Source organism: Osmerus mordax, chromosome 11 (assembly GCF_038355195.1).
Source record: "Osmerus mordax isolate fOsmMor3 chromosome 11, fOsmMor3.pri, whole genome shotgun sequence".
Taxonomy (NCBI): Eukaryota; Metazoa; Chordata; class Actinopteri; order Osmeriformes; family Osmeridae; genus Osmerus; species Osmerus mordax.
Window position 1 is genome coordinate 10,837,759 of NC_090060.1, and position 21,435 is coordinate 10,859,193.

Genomic DNA, 21,435 nt, shown 5'->3' on the forward strand with positions numbered 1-21,435 from the left:
TAAAACTACACGTAAACAAACCAGTCTTCCAACACAGATTTGAAATAACAAACTGGCCTTCATTTGAAAGTAAGGCTATCCAAAGATAAACCTAAGAATATGATGAGAACATAATGTCCTCATTTAACAGCCTGGACAACTTTCTTTGCATTGTATAATTGGATCAGGTCCTATCTGTAGTAAGCAAGCAGACGGTACCATACATTTGAAGCTAATCTGACAGAAAAAAATAATTTATTGAGGACAATGCTGTTAAAATTACATCAATTCAGGAATGTGTGTAGCTTGAGAGGCTATAACCACAAGGCATTATTATGCATGAGATTGTGATTAAAGTGATTAAATACAAACTGGGGGAAGCGTCTCAAAGTAATTTTGAGTGTCTGTCTTGTCAGTCAAGCCTCATAGCAAGAATATGTGCATGAGAGAAAGTAGTAGGGTTGTACAAGCTACACATTTCTTTGTAGACTTTAGCATCTTGAAGTTATTTAGACTCTTTTTACAAACTTACCCAATACACTCACTATTGGGAATTGTTTTGGCACTGTACGGAGTATTTCATTGCAATCCTTTTGCACTTGGGTTTTACTCTAAAGGTCAAGGTCAAGGTCAAGGTAAACTTTATTATCCACAAGTAGGAAATTCATATGGTCACATGGTCACATAAAGGCTCAACTTTTGGTTCTCTATACAGATGTGTAAGACCAATCAGAGCACAGATGTTTCAAAACTCCTGCACTCTTGAGTGTGCTAACCCCAAGTCTGGAAGGGCAGCATCATGTTGCTCGTCAGGCTCCCCTGACCTCCAGCACTTCGCTTTTCAGTCAAGCTGCTCAAAACCTCCTCATATCTCAAGCTCTTTCAAGCCCACACATCACTTTACAAGGTCCTTACTTAACCTTATAGGGGTAGGACTGAATTCAAATCAAACTAAGAAAACAGGCGTGAATAAAAAAGGAATATCTAAATATACTGTACCTAATTTCTATACAGATTCTTGTCATTGCTGGATGCACTTTGCACTTCCCGCATGCATTAAAGTATATTTTGGGAAAAAACTCCCTAGCACTTGATCAGTGGCCACCCCCAAGTCCCCAGAAGAGTTACGTACGGACACATCTGGGTAGCCTTTGGCTCCACTTGGGCTCAGATGAGCCGTGTTTGTAGCAGGTGAGCAGGCTGTTTCCAGAGAGGCTGTAGCCCTGGTTGCAGATGTACTGGACGGAGGAACCCACGGTGAGGTGCAGTCCAGACATCACCCTGCGACTGTGCTCCACAGTTCCAGGATCAGCACAGGACATAACTGCTCAACGAAACACACATAGGGATTATATTTAGAATCTGAAATCTCACTGTCATCCTGATGCATTGATAAGAGTCTATCCTTTCCCTGAACCCGGAAACACAAACCCGCAGGGCTGCAGACTTAAGACACTGGCTCTGCGTCTGCCTCTCCCAGCAGGGTTTCACAAACCCAATTCTGGGCACAGTAGGAAAGAGGGCAGTATGTTAATGACAACACTGTGAGTCAACCATTTTGGACACTGCTCTATAGATTGTTGTCACTGTTTGAGAGAGAGGATCTGAACCCCGGTCACCCAATCTTTTGATAAGCAAAGCCTGACTGCTTGGATGGAAAAAAGATCAACAGAAAGGGAGGGTGCAGAGGCCATGTGATTGCATGTGTGTTGTGTTTGTACCTTTGTGTATGTGTGTGTTTTCATGTCAATGTTTCACCTCTTTCACAGCTGGGCAGATCTCCACTCCAGGTCAAGTCCCACTGGCACATGAGCAGCTCTGTGCCAACCAGCTGGTACCCCGGGTAGCACTGGTATGTCACCACGGTGCCATGGACCAGCTCGGGGTGGGACGTGCTTTTCCAGCCATTGGTGATCTCTGGGAGCTCAGGACACGTGTCGTTACGAGGAACCTCTGTGCCCGCGACAAAGAGGAAGAAAGGGAGCGAGAGAGGGCAGGGAGGGAGATCAATAGAGACCAATAGAGCAAGGGATTTGGAGAGAGACAAAGACATACATTTAGTCAGAGCGACTGGATGGAGATGGATGAGAAAGAGAGAAAGGAAATATGTGAGATGGAAATAATTTGTGGGGCATTACCAGGACACTTACAGGTTAAGTGTAACAAAGTGCAAATACTTTTCCAAGGTGCACAATAGAAGACAATGTAAAAACGATATGGACAACAACATAAATGTACACAACATGCATCTAAAATAAATTGCCAATCTTGGTTTCTGAAATAAACTGCAGTTTATTTGTTTCAATATTTGTGGGGATTTCTCTGTTTGACAAGTGCTGTTGGGATGGCTTCCTGCCAGGGAGCTGGGCGGGTGCCATGCTCTTCCGATGGCAGAAGCAACCAAGGCCAGGTCTTGGCGCAAAACGAGGCTAATGTAGACAAACACACACAGTAATTGTGTTTGGGCACCCCATCAGGTAATATCGGAGACACCTGGATCACATGGCCAGGTCTTGTTTTCCTTCCTTCAGCGAGGGGTGTGAAGAAACTACAAATGTAGTTCTTTCGTTCTCCTTACTAGTCATCTGCATGCAGCCGCCCTTCTTGTCCTCTGTCTGCATGGAATTCGTTACGGCTTATCTGATCGCTGCTTTATGGTTTGGCTCTGGCATGTTACTGTGCTGATGAAATGGTTTCCCAGACCTCCAAAAGCCTCTTTATGCTCAAGCACTCCCACTCCTCCTCTCCCTGCCTTCATACTAATGCCTCCTTATACGCTATTCTTCTTCATGCTTCCCTTATTCTCCCTCTCTTCGCCTTACTCTCTCCCTTCTGTCCTTACCAAAGAAGTGCACCACAAAGCCATTGTTGTAGCCGTATATGTTGGTGGCAGGGTCAGACTGGAACTGGATAGTCACGTCACCCATGGAGGTGTAGAGTTTGAAGCGGGGCCGAGTGCCACCGTACTGGCCCAGCACTTTGGCTGTCAGGTCATCTCCGTCATAGAATGTCAGCAAGTCGTTCTTGCCAACATTGAGTCTGAAACAAGATAACAAGCAAATCAATTATTAATAAATTATGTATGTATATTCTAACCACATTGGTTTCATTAGGTATCCCTTATGTTTTGTAATTATCCAACACATTTTGTTCCATTTGGAAATTTATGAAAGTCAAATCCTGCCCCTCCATAATCAAAAATGAGTTCATGAGGACTGTTCAGTTTCAATTTCTGTGGAACACAAGACCTTCTCTCCCCTGCCTCTGTACTGCTACAGAAAATAATTATATTCTTTACACAAGTTCTTTAAAAGCCTGTCTGTCACTCTATTGTGCAACCATCTCCACAAAGCCTCAGTCACTGTGGGTTTTTCTAGTGTTGGCACATTCTGTTTTGTCGATCATTTTGCCATGAAGCCTCCACAACTCTATTGGCTGTTAAGTGGCTTAACCATTCAGAGTGGGAGTGTTAGGACTTATGGCACTACTTCATCAAAAACTGAAATTCTCCTTTCTTTAAGAGTCAGTGCTCGACTCCACAAGCTGTGTCAGAACCACAGGAAAGAGTGTCAAAATACGGTGTAAATTGAAAGCATTGCAAGGAATATTATTTTACTCAATTGTATCTATTTATTTCTAGCTAAAACTGAAACTACTATCTTTAACAATCAGATGTCACCTGGGACAGAGATCTCTGCTTTAGCACAGGGAGGATTTACAGCGTAAAGGAAATGACTCAGCCAGAATGAAGAGACATGAAACCTCTTTCCTGTCTCTAATTAATCACAAGTGGCGCCTGATAAAACTCATTAAAAGGCAAGAAATGGGACTATAAATCACTTTGGAGACAGCTGAAATCCAGATAGAATATAGGGAAATCAATTCAGAAACGGACTATATTTATTATCATGTATGTTTACGGTAATGGCATTTATAATTCCAATAGGGACAAAAAAGAGCAGCTAACCCCATAACCTTCCCGGCTGTGAAGTAAAATAAACGATTAAAGTGCATAGATATTCTGATCTTTTGGAATGAGAATGAGAGTTTTTCTTTTAACGAGAATAAATACTCTCACGGGTCACTGGTGTGGATACTCATGGGGCTACTTCCCTAAGAAGAGTAAACACATTTACACCTACAATGCTTTACGTCTACTCAGGTGTAGGAAAAAAAAGATCTGATCAACAAAAACCTCACACCTGCTTTAAGGGCAAGCCAGACAGAGAAATGTTGTCGGCTTGGAAGGGTCATATGTGTTAAATTAAACAAGCCTTTGCATAGCCTCGCCTTGCGTGTGCGCAGAAAAATCAATCATGCTTTCCAATTGCTGACACTAATTCAATTTAGTTTAATCTGAAAAACAGGCTCAGCTTGACTTGGCCCACAGGCTCAGCTTGCTCCCTGTGCCTTCAGAAAGCATTATTCTTAACGGCTCTTGATCTGCAATGGCATTTTCTCTTCCCAAAGTGGTGAGAGATAAAGAAAAGTCTTGCGTTTGTGCTCAGAATACAGCAGAATATAGCTATGCTGTGCCGTGCCAGCATCAGAGGAGCTGATCTGTAAAAGAACAGAACTTTGGAGGAAGTTCAACATGTCTTTATCAAACAAGGAAGATCAGAGAAGTGCATCTGTTCTCGCCAGAACACTGTCATCACATCTCATTCCAATGAAAGCACAATAAAGCAGGTTCTTAAGGAACATGTGCCTCAAACTAGAATATGAGAGGTTTGCTTTTTGGCCCTATTCAAAATGAGGATAACACAAGTTCAGTCCCATGCCCAAAGCAGTACCAGGAATCAGTCAGTGTGTGGAATACATTTACTATATTTAGCCTTGTTTTGGTATCTAACAGTGGTATTGCAAAGACCTCTGCAACAACATTTTATGGCAGCCCAAGAAGGCAAATCTAATAATAAAATAAAGAGTATAACTACTATTATATGCATTGATGCATAATACTAGCAGGGAACCCGTAAGCAAAAGCCACTGTTTAAATCTGCCACAATTCACACTTACTCATTACAAATGTTTCATTCATTTTGACTTGCAAAGTACAATAAATAGAATTTCACACTTCCATGGACTGTCTATATTTTCCATCACTGATTTTTACTCACTGAATACATACATCTGCAATATAGACAACCACCAGCTACCATGCATAAGTCTTCAATCACAATTTCCATATGCAATGTATTGAATATGTAAAAGCTACCATCTTTGGTTCACAACCTCGTCACAATGCCCCACTAGCTAGATTAGGCTAGACTAGGCTGAATGAAGGAATCAGTCGTCATTAGAAATTGTGTTACTCAGTGTTCGTACCAGACGGCACTGATGAATGATTATGGGGCGAGTTAGAATGTTCTCATTACTGCAGTGGAGGGTTCCGTAACCTCAGGAATGAGCCTGAGGCACATAGAGCCTCTGTCTTGTTGGGTGGTAAAAAGGGGAATGTCAGTAGAGCAGACAGGCACGCAACACAGGCTGGTGCAATGGCAGAAGCTAAGCTTCCAGGGTCTGACTACAAGTCCAGAAGGATTACAACAGGACTTGTGGGATCTGCTTTTAGCAGTAGACAACGACAAAAAAAATCTCTTATTTGACCGTGATAGTGAAGAAGGATTAGGGCTGAACACGAGCTGTATTAAGAAAACACAGTGCACACATACGCTCAATTTCTGTCACACACATGCACACAGAACGCACGTGTCCCTCAGTCCTCTCAGTGACCAGGAAATTCATTATTGTGATAGCATTGTGTATTGAACAAGGAGGGATGACAGTTCTAACAGTACAACCAGAGCAGGAGCCAGAAATACCAGAGAAAAGCACGGAGAACAAGGAAGGATACGTATGCAAATGAGTGGTTCTTAATTAAAGAAGCCGAATGATTGCGCGCATGAATAATCTATCAGGTCCTGACATGGCAGCATCTTCTGTTCTCCCGCCGTACCTGACACCACTATCACAAAGAACACTCGCTTCCCTGCTTGACATAACAGACTTGGGGAAAAAAACAACCTTCAGCTGAACCCTTCTGAAATAATTAGTTTTCTCATAAGCTAGTAATTAACCTTTGTCTGGTCGTACTTATGTGTCTCATCCAAGTACAAAAAATGTTCTTTTGTCCTTTGCCTTTTCTATTGATGTGGTTCAACCAGTCACAGAGGATGGCTTTTAACACCTTTGATTTTTTTAGCCAGGTAACGATCTAAAGCCAGGTTCACATAGAGTAAGATGCTAAACATGAGGAGAGAGAGGATTTGGATCACTTCAAGATATGCTTCTACAAAAAAATGACTTGTGATACAATTATTCATTATCAAACATTATCTGCAACACAAAAAAAAAATCATTTTACTGTTTGGGTGCACTCAAAGTAGGTCAGTGACCACTCCAGTGAGCTTTGGAAAGACACAATCAAACTCACACAAAAGCACAAAAAGTGGGCACTGTCTGTAGCTCAGACGCTGTCAGTGATGACTCAGTCAGTGTGCTCTGGTAGTCTTCTGGCTGAGATACACACTCCTGCTCACATGTACCTACACTTGGATGTCCAGCATGATCCTCTTGTCCTCCTCCACATGGATGCCCCAGATGCAATCCTGCCCCTTGTCATAAGCCTCAGGCCAGTTAGGGGATAGGACCACCCCTGCAGAGTCTGTCATCTCTCCACTGCACACAGCTGCAACACGTACAGTACACACACACGCATGCATGCACACATGTTAGAGAAAAGAACAGCAGACAGCCAGAAGACCCACAGAATCATACAAAACCAACAGAGAAGAATTATCTCACACACCTCTACAAGCCGGCTCTGTCTCATTCCATTGGGGGTTGCTGGGGTCCATGCACTCGATGATGACCGAGCCCTGCTCCAGTGTGTAGCCAGGCTCGCAGGTGAACTCCACCACTGTCCCCACCGCCCAGGTGCTGTCACTGCTGGTGAAGTTCCCATACTTGACAAACGGCTCGTAGCAGTGACCGGCCGCAAACGCTGAGAACAGTTGGAGGATTGGGGTTAGGTTGATATTTTGATCCATTGCCACCCTATTTGGTGGCCTAATGTATGTAGGTCTATAGAGAGGTTCTATACCTTGGTATCTGATGGCGACGCCCGTGGAGGTTCCGGAAGCGTCCGTGGTGAGTTCTATGAAGAGGTGTCTGAACGTGCTCACCAAACCCTCGTTGGGGAGGTATTCCACCTCGTACGAGTCGTACATGGTTGGGGAGTCGATGCTGTTCCCGTTTTTGATCATCAACCTGAAAGCCCAATGCAAGTACTAAACTGCAGCTTTATTGTGCAGCTCACTTTGTCAAATAACTTTGAACCATCTGGACTTCTGCCATTAATTCAGAAAAGCACCAGGAATATAATAACAGAGGACTGGCTGATTTTCATAAAAGCTAATGATATCACTGTTATTGAGCTCTGCTGCTAGTGCGTGGTGGTAAACTACCTGATAAAAGTTCATGAGAAAATAACTTTAATTCACAATTTTCTTCTCTCTGCCTTCCCCACTCTCCTTGAATTAGACAAGGGGAATCGTCTTCTTGACATTCCTCTCTCTGTTTCTTCCAAGTGTGTTTCACTTTCTCACACAGATGTTCTCTTCATTCCAAAGATGAGTGCCCTGAAGTGTAACTAAAGAATGGTTTTCTAATGGCTCTCTGACAGCAGCACCCGAGCCTTGGGTGGGATCTTGTGTCCAGCTGTCACATAGCTGACAGTACGAGTCTGACAATCCACTGAAGCGCTCCATCAAAACCAAACCAGCTAATCTGAAGGATCATCTTTATTGGTGGATTTTTTGTTCCTTTTTCAGCACTGACATACCTTCTTGAGAATTACCCTATTATCAAATGGTATTCAATATTATTACTACATGTTGTCATTACCACATCACACAATTGCCCTGTTAAAAATGTAATAGAAATTAGAGTTGTAGCGAATCTTGTCAATGTCATTAAGATGGAGGTTGCCTAGATTGCACGAAAAATAACAATTAAATACATCTTTCATGCTACATGCTCATTCATTATTATACTTTATTTAGAGTCCCTACGCTAGTTAGTCAGTGAACTTACTACCTACCTACTTTACCGCCTTCAAAAATATGTCCATAAACTCTCATTTAAAGTGAACAACTCATACAATAATGTAATGACTGCGGCCCCTCACCTGTCATCGTCTTCGGCGAGGGCCACCTTCTCAAAGTGGACGTGAAGCCGCTGTCCCTCAGGGGCCTCCAGCAACCAATGGCAGGTAAGGTTGTTGCTGTAGTTGCTCGGAAAGCCGGGTGACACGATACGGCCGACTGTGGCATTCTTGACCATGCCACCGCAAACAGCTGAAAGGGAGAGAGAGAGAGAGAGAACATGTTGAAAAACCAAAGAAGAACAAGAAACATAGAACAAAATAAATGAAGAAAGAAGGAAAGAACCAGAGAAAGGAAGAAGGAAGGAAAGAGGCAGGGGATTAATAGGAGTAAAAGCAGAGGTCTTGGCAGTGGTTCAGGTATTGGTATCACAGGAGATCAGGGAAAGGTTAGGGCTGCAGACAAAGCTTAATTAAAGCTGAGCAGGTGCTTTTGCCCTGTGGCACGGTGCCCATGCTTCAGTAATCAGACCCCGACAGACACCTGCAGAGCTCTAAAGCGACCATACCAAATCAGCATCCAGCGCTCTCCCTCCTCTCCACACACATATAGACACATCATTTAGAATATGGAATGGAGACCCTTGCATGCTTAAAATGAACGATTATTTGTAAAGTAGACTTTTGACATGGCTTCTTACTATTCATCATTGGGGAACAATGCAAAACTGCATTCTAACTGTGATTAGGAAACTAAACTAAATCTTCTCCCCAGAATTACTGTGCAGGTAAAGGCAACACTCTCAAGGTTATATTCTTTGATGCCATTCCACACTGCTTTTGGAGGGGATTTTGTTCAACCAAATCAAACAGTGAATCCCAAAATGATCAAAAATCCAAGTCATGTGTGAGTAGGTCACATTGTATAGATTAATTCCTCCCCAGAGTCTCAAGACACACAGAAAAACATGGCACTCTAAAGCGGATACTTTATCTACGGTATTTTCGATTCATGAAGCCAGGACGATTTCCTAAGTCACACAGCTTTTACAGCACACTGTAAAAAGGTCCTTTGCTCCGGTTATCTATAATATAGTTAGGAGGAATGTCGTAGCTGTCGCACTTACCTAGGCACCGTGGTTCATTGCCGCTCCAATAGGGGGTGCTAGCGTTGCGACAGGTGAGGGTATTGGGGCCCTGTAGCTGGTAGCCTATTAGGCAGGAAAAGTAGGCCTCTCCCCCTGAGTGCAGGCTGCTCACCGACACATCCCCATAGGCCGGACGTTGAGGGAAGGTACAGCTCAGCACAAAGGCTGGGTGGGGCAGACAGAGAGAGAGAGACAGAGAAAGACAGAGAGAGAGAGAGAGAGAGAGAGAGAGAGAGAGAGAGAGAGAGAGAGAGAGATAGAGAGAGAGAGAGATAGTTTATATACTGAAGCATTTGTAGGCTACTGTGACTTTACTTCAACAGAGATTTAGCAATCATTTTACATAACAAAGGCTGCAAGGATTATATCCAGGCTGGCCCACAAGTGACCATTACTCTATTACAACCAACAATCGTTCTTCCTTCATCCTCCAGGTGTTTTTGGCCATTCGGAGCAAAGATATTTCTGTTAGTTCATCTGATCTTTCTATAATTGTTGCTGCTTTATTGTGCACCGTTGGTTTGAAAAACGGCTTTGGGACCATCATATTGATTTTCTGTAGAGAAGACATCGCTGTGCCTCGGGTGAGAAAATATGTACAGGGCTTAAAGAGGACAATAAATCATAACCTTTGACCTGCCACAGCTCTGTCACGCTTACTGTTGAGGACATTTCTTCTCAGATAACAGAGAGATAAACAGAATGTGGTACATGAGTATGTCTGCATGTACCATCACCTATTACAGCAACACCCTGTTACCATTAACAATTGCAGATGGCAACGTCACAGAGACTTAATTTTTATTATTGTCCTGGTGCCAGAATGTTTCCCTAGGGAGGAACACCAGGCAGTGCAATAAAGTGCCTGGCTCCTGAGGTCAGGCAGACAGAAGTTAATGGCATTCCTCCAAGAACACCCAACCAAAATAACCTGCATGTAAAATACACCAAAATGAGCACATATCTGTAACGTGTTACTTGGTTACACTTGGTTTGCAGTATCTTGACCCTTTTCCTTACAGAATAAAAATAATAAATAATAATATGTTACATTTTCATAGCGCCTTTCCCCGAGCTCAAGGTTGTTTGAGCGCCATCTTCTTTCATCACATTTTGTTTGGGACACCTACGTGAGTGAGAAAAGCCCTGTAATCCTAGGATCCCTGCTGACTAGGTGGTAGAGATAGAGACAGCTATTCAGAGGGGAGGAGGTGGAGGAAGAAGGAGGATGAGGGAGCAGGAGAGAGGGACCTGTCATTCTTAAGGAGAGCCTGCTGGGGCTGAATTATCCCCCCGGAAGAACAACAACAAGTAAAGGCAGGATGCAGAGCAGTACAGTGAAATTGAGAGAAAGAGCGACGGGGCCTGCTGACTGCTTTCTAATCTTTCCACAGCGCTCCTCTTTCAGAGTCAATGAGCCAATGAGTAGGGCCCAGACACTCCCCCGGCCATCCATTTTATTTATGCTTTATTGCGGTTGCGTATCAGCGCAGCGGGGCTTGGGGCCGAAGGCGTGGGGGTGTTGTTACAGCATTATCACCCTGTCGTTCTTGGTTCTATTAAACGAATACAGAGGGGACACTGGACGCCAGCCTTATAGAGAGACATAAGACCCGCTTATACTAAATCACTGGCACTTCCAGCTCTGTCTCCTCGCTCCACACTCCTTGGTGTCATGCTGCAATGTGTGCTGAGGGCTCAACTAATGGAGATGGTTTCACTGGGGCTATAACCTTGTAGCAGCAGCTGGCGTCAGATATATTAGCAGACGTCCTGGCTATCAAGAAATGGTTTTCAAATGTCTTTAGGAGCACCACAATAATTTATTGCAAATTATGTGTGGCACTCTTGGGTACCGTTGACTTGTTGTAATGTCGAGGAAAATACCCATTGAGGACGCCTATCACAGAGACTATCCAGCTTCTTCTTGGTTAACTGATCACAAACCCAGTAAGGTAGGCCTTAATATTATGTAGACTTTGGCCGTCATCCCTCAATGGCAAAATGGTGGACACTTTACGGCAATACTTTGTTTTTTATACTTTGTAGCCTATAGTTTCCCAAATTGCACAACACTTTGAAATTGTATATAGTAAAGAAAATATATTAAAAAAAGGCTTTTGTGTCCTGCTTAAAAAGCCTTCAGATGAACATGCCAGGTTGGTAGTGACACATTGTTGTCGTTTATAATTAGCTTTAGTGATGCTAGGACTTCTTTGTTTATGCTATTAACAAACTAGCTGAGCGCAAGAGACAAAACAATACTTGACCTAGAAAATCCCACATTTTGGTGGATTGTCATTGTCCTGCTGTAGCCAGACACGCTTATGTGGCTGCGAGAAAGGGAAGTGACACGTGACGTGCTTGGCTCGGCGTCATCTCGCTCTCGAGTTTGCCCGCTAACAGAGACGAATGGTCTATTAAGTCTCCTGTATTTTACATGACCAGATGAAAGATACATCCTCCTTCATGCCCTGACATTAATTATGAAGCACAGAGGGGATTCATTTGTGCTTGGCTCATCAGAGCTCATTGAGAATAACGATCTGTGACAAGCTCACTCAGAGAGCACATTGGCATATGGAAAAATCTCTTTTAGTGATAAGTTTGGATTTCACGCTGCGATAGTGTCAAGCATAAGAATTTGCAGGTTGGGATGCAGGCTTCCCACTTGCACTCACTGCTTGCTCAAGGGAACACTCGTTCCACCTACTTCATGTCTACTTAACAGGTTTCAACCAGTGAGGATTATGCTAGCCTATTGTTGGCCCCCATGTTGATTTAGATGCTAAATATTTTAAAATAGATGATATTGATACTGATGCATGCCCCATGTAGTCTGAGGTCTGGGTTCAAATCCAGCCCAAGCCTTTCACCGCATATCATTCTCTCTCCCACGTTTCCTGTTATCTCCATAATTACTGTGTCTGTCAATAATTTTTAAAAAGCAGCAATGCCTCTAAAAACATATATAAAAAATGGTGTTTCAAAACACAAAGCATTGATCGTCCATATGTGTTGTTTGGTTGGCACTTCCATAACAAATTACCCAAAAGGTTGATAATGTTTCAGCTGTATCACAACCGATCACAAAGCCCTTTGTCACATCAAGTCACATTGTAAGAAATATAATTTGTCATATGACTTTTGGTCTGCTGTTTTGATGTAGCATAATACATTTAATGATGGGAGACAGTTAAAGTAAGGATTGGATGAGGCTCATTATTGCAATGAACAATACACACAGACAAAGCTGTATACATTCTCCTGAGACGCAAAAACCCTTGTTTCCATGGAAATAACATCAACACCTTCTATTTTAACAGCTATACAAAGTGGCAAAACACAAAGGTAACAATTTGGCAAGCCCTGGTTTCATCACAAGCCCTGGTTTCATCACGTGTTGTGTCATCTTTAATCTTCTAATTTACAGTAGAATCTAACACATGGTCAGTTCCAGCAGAATATAATGAGTTGCTGAAAAACCCAGTGATTTTCATGTAACTCGCGAAATCCAACTTGTAGTACTTGCTAATAACAATGTATTCCTTTCCATGTAGTTCATAGACAATCAGCATTTCTCATGACTGAGAAGGGTACGGTCCATGTCTTGTTCTTTTCTGACACGCTTACTTACTTAATCCAGTTTGCAGCTGCTGCAATTTAAGCAATGTATTTCCTATTAAAGACTAATATGGAGGTAATTTAATTGAGTAAATAATCTATTCTGTCTCCTCTAATTAGCTTAAGGAGAATCATTTCACTGTAATGACTTTTCTATAGTAGAGATGGTCACTATTACTGGAAGGAGTCATAAAGGTCATTAAACACATCCAAGTTTGAAATCAATTTCTCACACTTGAGTGATTTTCATCCAATAAGGATTCTGGTGAGACTAGCCCCTGCATCACAGAGCACCATCTTGCAGAAACCAGATTGTCAGAATACAGACTTTCAGGAATATCGTTTGAAAAGCAACATTTGAGAAAACTGGAATACTTGGACTGCTAGTGGAGATGGAGGGGCAGTGATCTCATGATCTAGTGAAAAACAGCTGGTATGAAATTCACATTGCCCTTCACTGACATGCAAAAGCCATTACTATTATTAACACTGATACCAATATCCTAGTGCATTTTTCTTTCTTTTTTGACATTGGTTTCTGGTTTTAAAATCGAGCCAAGTTACTGTTTTTCCAATGGACTATGCCCTCCATCATATTTCATCCGTGGATTAATTGAGATGTATTTACTGACGGGAAACGCAGGCAGACAAAGAGCATCATCTGCCAGTTGACAAACGGCAGGGGAAGACGGACGTTCGAGACAGAGAGAGGAAGGGAGAGAGGCGATGCGTTACATTCCTTCCGATCAATCCACGAGGGCAAAAGGGCAGTGACACACAGATGTTGAGCTTGTGTGTGTGTGTGTGTGTTAATGTGTACGTGCATGCACCTACATGTGCTGACAAAGGTCTTGGATAGTTCCTCGCTCTGTCATTGATTCAGACCATCACTGGACAAGCACTGCCGTCTCAGTCGGGGGAAACAAGTACCTACTATTAAACTGAAATGTGACAGAGGCAGCAGCTTGGCACCCCAGCTCTGGAGACTGCCTGTGGGGCTCTGAGACGGGGTGATGACACACACAGATGTGACTGTCAAGACTGAAGCCTTGCTGGGGGTGACAGACTCATGGGGATGGATGTTTGTTTTGACTTAATTCTTGTTTTTCATCAAATGGCTTTCTCTCTCCCACTAGCTCGCTCGCTCACTCCTTTTGTTTCTTCTCACTTTCACTCAGTCACTCATTCATTCACTCACTTAGACCGCAAGGGTGAGAACACTGTGGAACATCACTTCCCAGTGTTCTGCTTTCAAGTGAAGCCGAACAGAAATGTAAGATGAGCTATTTTTGTTTGAAGCATTTTCTAATGAACAGCTGCCAAAAGGAGGTTTTGGAACAAGCTCTTAATTGTCCACTTAAATCTTAAAAATGAGTTCAAGTAAGTGCTTTAAGAATGTTCTATCACCTCAAAGTTCTTTCTTATTGGGTTTCTGGTAAAGACAACCTTGCCTGTAATAAATTCTGACTTAAGTTTATTACATACTGAGTTGAAACCATCTGCATCCTATTTCAGCTTTCAGAACTGCAGGACAAGCTACTCCAATCACTGTGTCTCTTTGCCAATAAATATATACGCCAGAAATAGACTTGCAAAAATAGCAGTACAGAGAACAAATATAGATTGCTTGAAGTATTTGTTCAGTAGCAGAGCAGGAGTTTACGTAGTTTGACACTATCACACATTGAAAGAGAGAAAGTGACAGAGAGAGTTAGTGAGAAAGACACAAGGAGAAAAAGGAAGAGAATATAGATAACAAAGAGATTATCTGCAACCAAGTTTACCCTAGTGGAGTAATAATATTGTATTTAATTTGAAAGACATGAAGAGTGCACATGCATAGGATGGGGGAGGTGAGAGAGAGGGAGATGTGGAAAGAGAACAAATAAAGAAATAAAGAAATAAATAAAGGGAAAGCAGGGGATAATATAAAAAAGAAAATGGGAAATATAGAAGTTGTAATCCAAGAATGTCCTTAACTTGTCATTTCCTAATCAGTCTGAGAAACACAGTAGTCTAGCCAGGATCTGGCATTTGTCAGCATTTCATTGGTTTCAAGGTTTTCAGTCAAATTTGGCGGGTGGGTCAATCTGCTCCTCCTTAGTGGAAAGGAGCCCTGTGGGGTTCTCTCCCTGCATGGAGTCTGATTGCAATTACTTCTGTCTATGATGGAGATTTTTGGCTATCATCAAATTCTAATCTCAGTTAGCTGCTACAGGTTATGTCAATCCATGATTGCATGATGATCATCATGAATTTTATGAGCATGCTTCAAAGAGGGTTTGCATGATGACAAACATGGTTTGCAGAAAATGTAATTGAAACTTTACGAAACTTTACAGCACACTGTGGTGCATTGCTGCATAGTGGCACATGGCAAAGCCATCACCATTACCTCACAAGACTGCGTATGCTTTTCATTTATCCTCTGCATGAGCGAGGTGAAGCCATCAATGGTTGTGCTTAGAAACAGGAATTTATTACAGGCAATATGTTGCCATACTCTGTCAAACACAGTACAGTGTGTATCATGACTATGTTCCTTAATAGAGGACCTCTCACATTTTCTGCAACAGGTGGCATATGCCACCCACACACTTCCCTGGGGGAGAGATGAAAAGAAGGGAGAAATATGGAGACATTATGGCTACGGAGAACGAACCGGGAGCATGAACATTTTGCATGGCATTCAACAAGTTTTCTTTGCACTACAATAACACCACGCGTCATTAGTTCCTAAAGACAAAAAGAATCTGGGTTAGGAAAAAAGAAACAAAATCATGTTATTACAGTAATGTTTAAATAGGCTCATAACCTTTCCAAGACTATTAATTCTCCTTTTGAAATATCTGGTTGAATACAATTAGAAACAATTAGAAACAGATTATCACAGCAATTTGCCCATCTAATTACACGGCCAATTGACAACCGTTGTCATTTTCAGGATGACATGAACACGTTATGTTGACAAGAGAAAACAGGTGCGGAGGAGGAGTTGGGCCAAATGTGCAGATGGAATTTGAGCACAGAGGGCATAAGTCATTTATGTTTCTTCCATCTGCCTTTAGTGACAGGCAGGGAGTAGGACTCGCCTGCAATCAAGGTAGCTGGTCCACTGTTGGTGTAATGTAGTGTTTGTATCCTGTGCATGGTCTAAGCTAAACTCAACTGACATTCGTCTCCACCTTCTCCAAACTGCAACACCCTTGACACCCGTGTTTCGTTTTTTGACTTGTCACAATTCTAGCAGTTCTTCTTATCTGTTTGCAATGCAGGTATTGTGACATTGCTTGTTGGTTGCTGACCTAACCACGTGGCATTCATGTGATCGTTGCCGTATTACGAATGTGCTGTCTGGAACGCACCTTGGTAGCGTAGCAGGAGGGAGCCGGCGGTGTCCTGCCGTGCGCTGTGGAAACGGAGGGTGATCTGGTTGCTGTGACTCCGTACCACCAGACCCTTCATCAGGATGGACTCGTTGGCCAACATGACAGGCTCCCTTCCTCCCAGGTCTTCAAATGTCACTCTGTCACCCTCGGACAGACTCACGTTCATAATCTGGGGGTGAGAGAGGCAGAGAAAGAGAGACAGAGAAAGGGAGAGAGGACTGGTTCAGCAATGGAGACACACACTTGAGGTGGGCCGGGTGGGTACGACGATCAGAAGCCAATATTAGAGGACGTCTGTACATGTCTAAATACATATCACTCAGGGTATGTGATGACACACAGCCATTCCCTGTTCTAAGTAGACGTGCTGCATACTGTACAGCATTTGAGAAAATCACTTTGCCAAGACAAATAACCAACATTTCGACAAAGATATTTATGGGATCAGAAAGCACATCAGTGACAACAAGTGATAAGAACAAACGCTACTATGTGTTGTGATAAACCGTCTGTTTTCTCACCTCATGATAATGGGGATTACACAGTCGCTTAGCTTAGTGACAGGAGCACACCTATCGCCCCACATAAAGATTCCCATCATATGGGCCACACATCCTGTGAGATATAGCTCCATGTCTCTCCGCTGGGTTAACACATGTAAAACCACTTAAAAGATATCCCTTCGTCTCTTTCACCACACACTAGATGGAATCAGTTAGCCCGTCCCCAGCCGAGGAGACACATACAGTATGAGTAGCTATTCAGTACTTGGCACTTTTACATCTCGGAGGAAGTGAAGTGAGGAAGTGGGTTATGTTTTTAGGGAATGAAAGATCTGGCATGTTCTGAGTCTGGGCTATCAGAATGCACTGCTGTGTGGTGCGGTTGACAGATCCTGGGCTTGACCTGTGAGTGAAGGAATACCACTGTCTTGTGCAGCCTGGTTTTCCTCAGGGGAATTGACGTGGCAGTTAGGGCAACGAAGAAAATGAAAGCCAGCAGAACGAGAAGAATTGGATTGACCTGGGTCAAATGGGAGAACAAAGAATGTGAAAAATGCCCTGTCCAAGCTGCCTGGTTGCAGTGAGCAAGGACGACAGGAGGGACAGTCGGACATGGGTTTATTAAGTCTGTGCAGACAGGTAGCAGACAGTAGCCATCACTCACTCGATGGCTGTTTCCCAAAAACACATTAAAAGACTGAAAGACTGATTTCCATTGCACTACAGACTGAGTTTATTTGTCCAAAGCAACAGGGACAATGTTCTTCATTAATTTGGGATCTACCATCAGCATGTCATGTACATGACCAAATATCAAGATGGAGCCATGCACAACACCAACCTATAACAGAATGTTAATGGACTCATGAACAGGCTAGTGGGTAATACACAGCCAGACAAGGGGCATCACTGAGTAATCACATTATGCAGAGCACCCCATGATAATAAAGCAATTCCATAACATTGAGAGACTTAATCCAATTTGTGCTGGCATGAGTCCCAAACCCCTACAGTACCTCAAACATGCATAATCCCCAAGATGAATACACACGTCAGACTGTAAGAACAACGACAACAATGTTATTGCTTAATTAAGCAATCACAAGGTCAACAGCACCTTAAAATACCAATTATACCTTAATGTTAAAATGACCAAGGGGTAAACAAAATGGCACCGTCAATGAATAGCCTATTTATTTATTTTACTCAACATAAGTGTGGCATACCTTGGAAGGAAAATATAATACAACAAACTCAATAAAATCATTCTGCCATCTGATCTTTTTTTCAGGACTTTTTGGTAGAACCCAAATTCATGTACCCTACAACCACACCTTGTACCATGAGAGAAGGTGACAGTGAAGTATGGGATCCACATATTGACTGCAAGGGTTCATATTTTACTATTCTTTTCCTTACTTTTTGTGATTCAAGCCACTAGCTAATTGCAGTATCTAGCCAAAACATCCCTAGTTGACATTACAACCATATAGGCTAATTAGGCAGAATGGCAATACTACAGCTAGCTAAAACAACTTGATTCATAAATGATCTGTGGATGGGTAGTAGTCGTGTTATAACTTAACTAGCTACTTATTTAACTTGGTCAGAATAACATTTTAATTTGCTTTACATTGAAGTCAAGAAAAACTGAAATCTGTGTTCCTGACAGACGTGTTATGCATGTGTAACATGCAGTATACAGAGGGAGTCAAAACATAATAATAATGTTTGACATTTTACTGGCTCTGGTTATATTTAACAAGGTCAAATTGGAAATGTAATTAGATGTATTGGTTTTAAATTCTTTCATTTGTTAATTTGAATAGAATAATTGATTAGAATCCCAATTAAATGTATCAAACTACTCCATGAAATGTATTATATTTCTCAAATCTCAATTAAGTGATTTAAACCAATTAGTTCAGCAATTTTAACCTTAAGTTGGATTCAAACAATTCAATTGATTCAAAAACTTTATTTAAAAGAGAATAGAGAATTCAATTACGTAATGCTTACCACTGATAACAACACTGTTTCTTTTTTAACATGTTTATGAATGAAGAGCATCTTCAATTCTGTGTTCATGAGAGGGAGCATGAGAAGGGTGTGTGTCTGTATGCATGTGTGAGTGTCGTAAATGTGACACTACCACTAAACAAAGCAGCTTCCTTTGTCTTCTCCCCCTCCCATACACACACACACACACCCAAGTACATGATACTACCAACAACATGTAGCAACATAGAGCACCCCCAGCCTCTAACTAATGTTCTTTGTCCTCCTCTCAGGCTCCCCATGGTGTACAGTGCTGCAGGAAAGAGAGACAGAAAACAAGAAGGAGTCTACTCTAATTAGGTGGCTCATCCCCTATCTTAGTGGCCCACTTCTGTGTGTGTGTGTGTGTGTTGGTATGTGTATCTACGGTACAATATATGTGTGTGTGTGTGCGTGCATGTGAGGCTTGCTAATTAAAAGTACTGATTAAGAGGAGGTGAGGAAATGATCGAGCACTAGACAGAACATCTGTTCCAGACAGAAGAGCGGGGCCATGGTAAGCAGAGACAGATATAGGAAGAAACACAGACGTGGTCCCTCCCGCCCCACAGAGGGGGCTGCCTGTGGGGAAACTAGCATCATCCACAGTATTTTGTATTAAGGAAATGTCTGAGCCATTGGATGAAGCAATACTATTCTAGATTCTATTCGAAGAGAGACCTGTGGAAATAAAGATAAGTGTATCTGATAAGGAAAAAATAGGCTTCCTGGTTAGATGTATACAACTTCAGAGAGGATCATAGACCATTTTAGTGGTGTGTTGCTGCCACATCTACTGATGGAGAGAGACAAGTCGGAAATTATGTTTAACACAGCCAGCCTACTCTCTTGGCAGAGCATGCAAAAGGAAGCACTAGAGGTGGGGAAAAAAATCTTACATTCGTCTGTAGTCCTTGAAGTACCCAACAGTCCCTCTCTGAAGCCAGATGAACAACAGAGAAAAGCACTTTAATTACTTGGCCTCTTTGAAATTAAATTGAACATTGTGTCAGATTCAGCTGAGTCAGTCTTATATTGGAGCCCTTTTGTATTCCAACACAAGAGTAATCCTTGTTCCAGGGGTAGCTTTAATGTCGATCTGTAGGAGGTCATCCTGGCTGTACCACACAAAAAATGAAGGCCAAGAGCCAAGTGCTTGTACTGTACATCTGTAAAGTAAGAAGCTCAGAATGGCAAGAAAAAACACACTTTGCACTCACAGTCATGAGAGAGACTATGTAAAGACTGGTTTCTGGAAGCTAAAATGTCAATTTTATGCTAAAACCATGTGGTGATGTACTGTATGTATTGGATTTTGTAAGATAAAGTCTTAAGTTGCAGATAATTCAAGTTGTATGTGAAAAATAATTACGCTAGTGGGTGAGATGGGGCAAAGGAAAGCCAAAAATGCTCAAAATAAATGGGAGTAAACTACAACGTAAAATAGCCGTATGGTAGAGTTTTGTTCTTCCCATCATTAGTTTCCTCCTGTGACACAACACATTCACATGCTCTCCTTGTCTCCATTTAACTCATTTTAACAGTCACCTCACCTAGCTTTTTTCATTATCGCCACAATCTCTGAACGCCAGTCGCTAAAATTGGTTTTATGCAATATGCCCGAGTGAAGCTGGAGAATTGTGAAGGAAGAATAATGGCAGAGGAAGAAAAGCAAGCAATGTAAAACAACAACAGAAGGTATATAGGGTAAATTAATAACATTTAGATGTGCTGCATTATACAATATGACAAAGTGGCCTGTTCCATAAAATAATTTTTTTTTACTGTACCAGCATTGTAACAAGAAGGACTGCTTATTGGTTCAATGAGAATATATTGAATTCTCTTATAATTATCAATAATAAGAAAAATACACACATAAATAAAGTGTAGTTTTATCCACCACCACCACATCACCCCCCCCTTGTCACCTTTATCACCATCACCATCTTCATCCTCATCAACATCATTACACTTGCCAATATCTACTGAGTCTGCATTATGTACTGTATCTGTGTCATTATGGTCAAATGCACTGAAATAAATTGTGTACAACCTGAGTCTTCTATTTCCAGAAAGAAACAAATATTTGTATAATCTTATAGCCTTTCCAAGTCTTAAAACTAAAACAACTTCCCCCAAGATTGATTTAATAGTTTTTTCCTTTTTGTCATACAGAGGTTAATAGCTGACAATATAGCTAGCTTTGAATGGAATGAGGTGAATTATCCTGAGAACACATATTGATTGAACAACTCCTTTCAAGTAGGGTTCAGATGCAGGCTCTATTTACAAGGAGCTATTCTTTCTGTTATTTCAGTCTTTCTTGAGGTAGACTCCACTTATTTAATTTCTTTCAATTCTCTTTATCATCCTCCTCCTCATATTTCAAATTTCAGACTACATTTCAGCAAAACGAGAGCGGGAGTCTACAAAAAGTGACGATTGAAGACTGGCAAAAACCTCAAACAAAAAAACACACTCATCAAAAGTCTGAGGAGCCGCGGTCTCCTTTAATCATTTAAAAACCTTCAGCTCAGCAGTACTCATAACTGCACATGTGGCTCCTTACAATAAAGCAGTACAAAAGTGCAAGGCAGAGGGATAGAAAAGTAACACACGTTGGGGAAAAAAGGATTTAGTATATT

At 41.9% G+C, this 21,435-nt stretch overlaps 1 protein-coding gene across 1 annotated transcript in view; it reads right to left on the reverse strand.

Moving 5' to 3' along the window:
• The window catches only part of sez6b (seizure related 6 homolog b), a 59,675-nt gene that overhangs the window by 3,054 nt on the left and 35,186 nt on the right, over positions 1 to 21,435 (reverse strand). The window contains exons 4-12 of the mRNA XM_067247053.1: positions 16,224 to 16,416; positions 9,214 to 9,399; positions 8,171 to 8,339; positions 7,085 to 7,251; positions 6,791 to 6,985; positions 6,532 to 6,670; positions 2,822 to 3,018; positions 1,738 to 1,932; positions 1,112 to 1,303 (exon numbers count right to left, since the gene is read on the reverse strand). Of these exons, the coding sequence (XP_067103154.1) occupies positions 1,112 to 1,303; positions 1,738 to 1,932; positions 2,822 to 3,018; positions 6,532 to 6,670; positions 6,791 to 6,985; positions 7,085 to 7,251; positions 8,171 to 8,339; positions 9,214 to 9,399; positions 16,224 to 16,416 (1,633 nt within the window). The remainder of the gene's footprint in view (positions 1 to 1,111; positions 1,304 to 1,737; positions 1,933 to 2,821; positions 3,019 to 6,531; positions 6,671 to 6,790; positions 6,986 to 7,084; positions 7,252 to 8,170; positions 8,340 to 9,213; positions 9,400 to 16,223; positions 16,417 to 21,435) is intronic.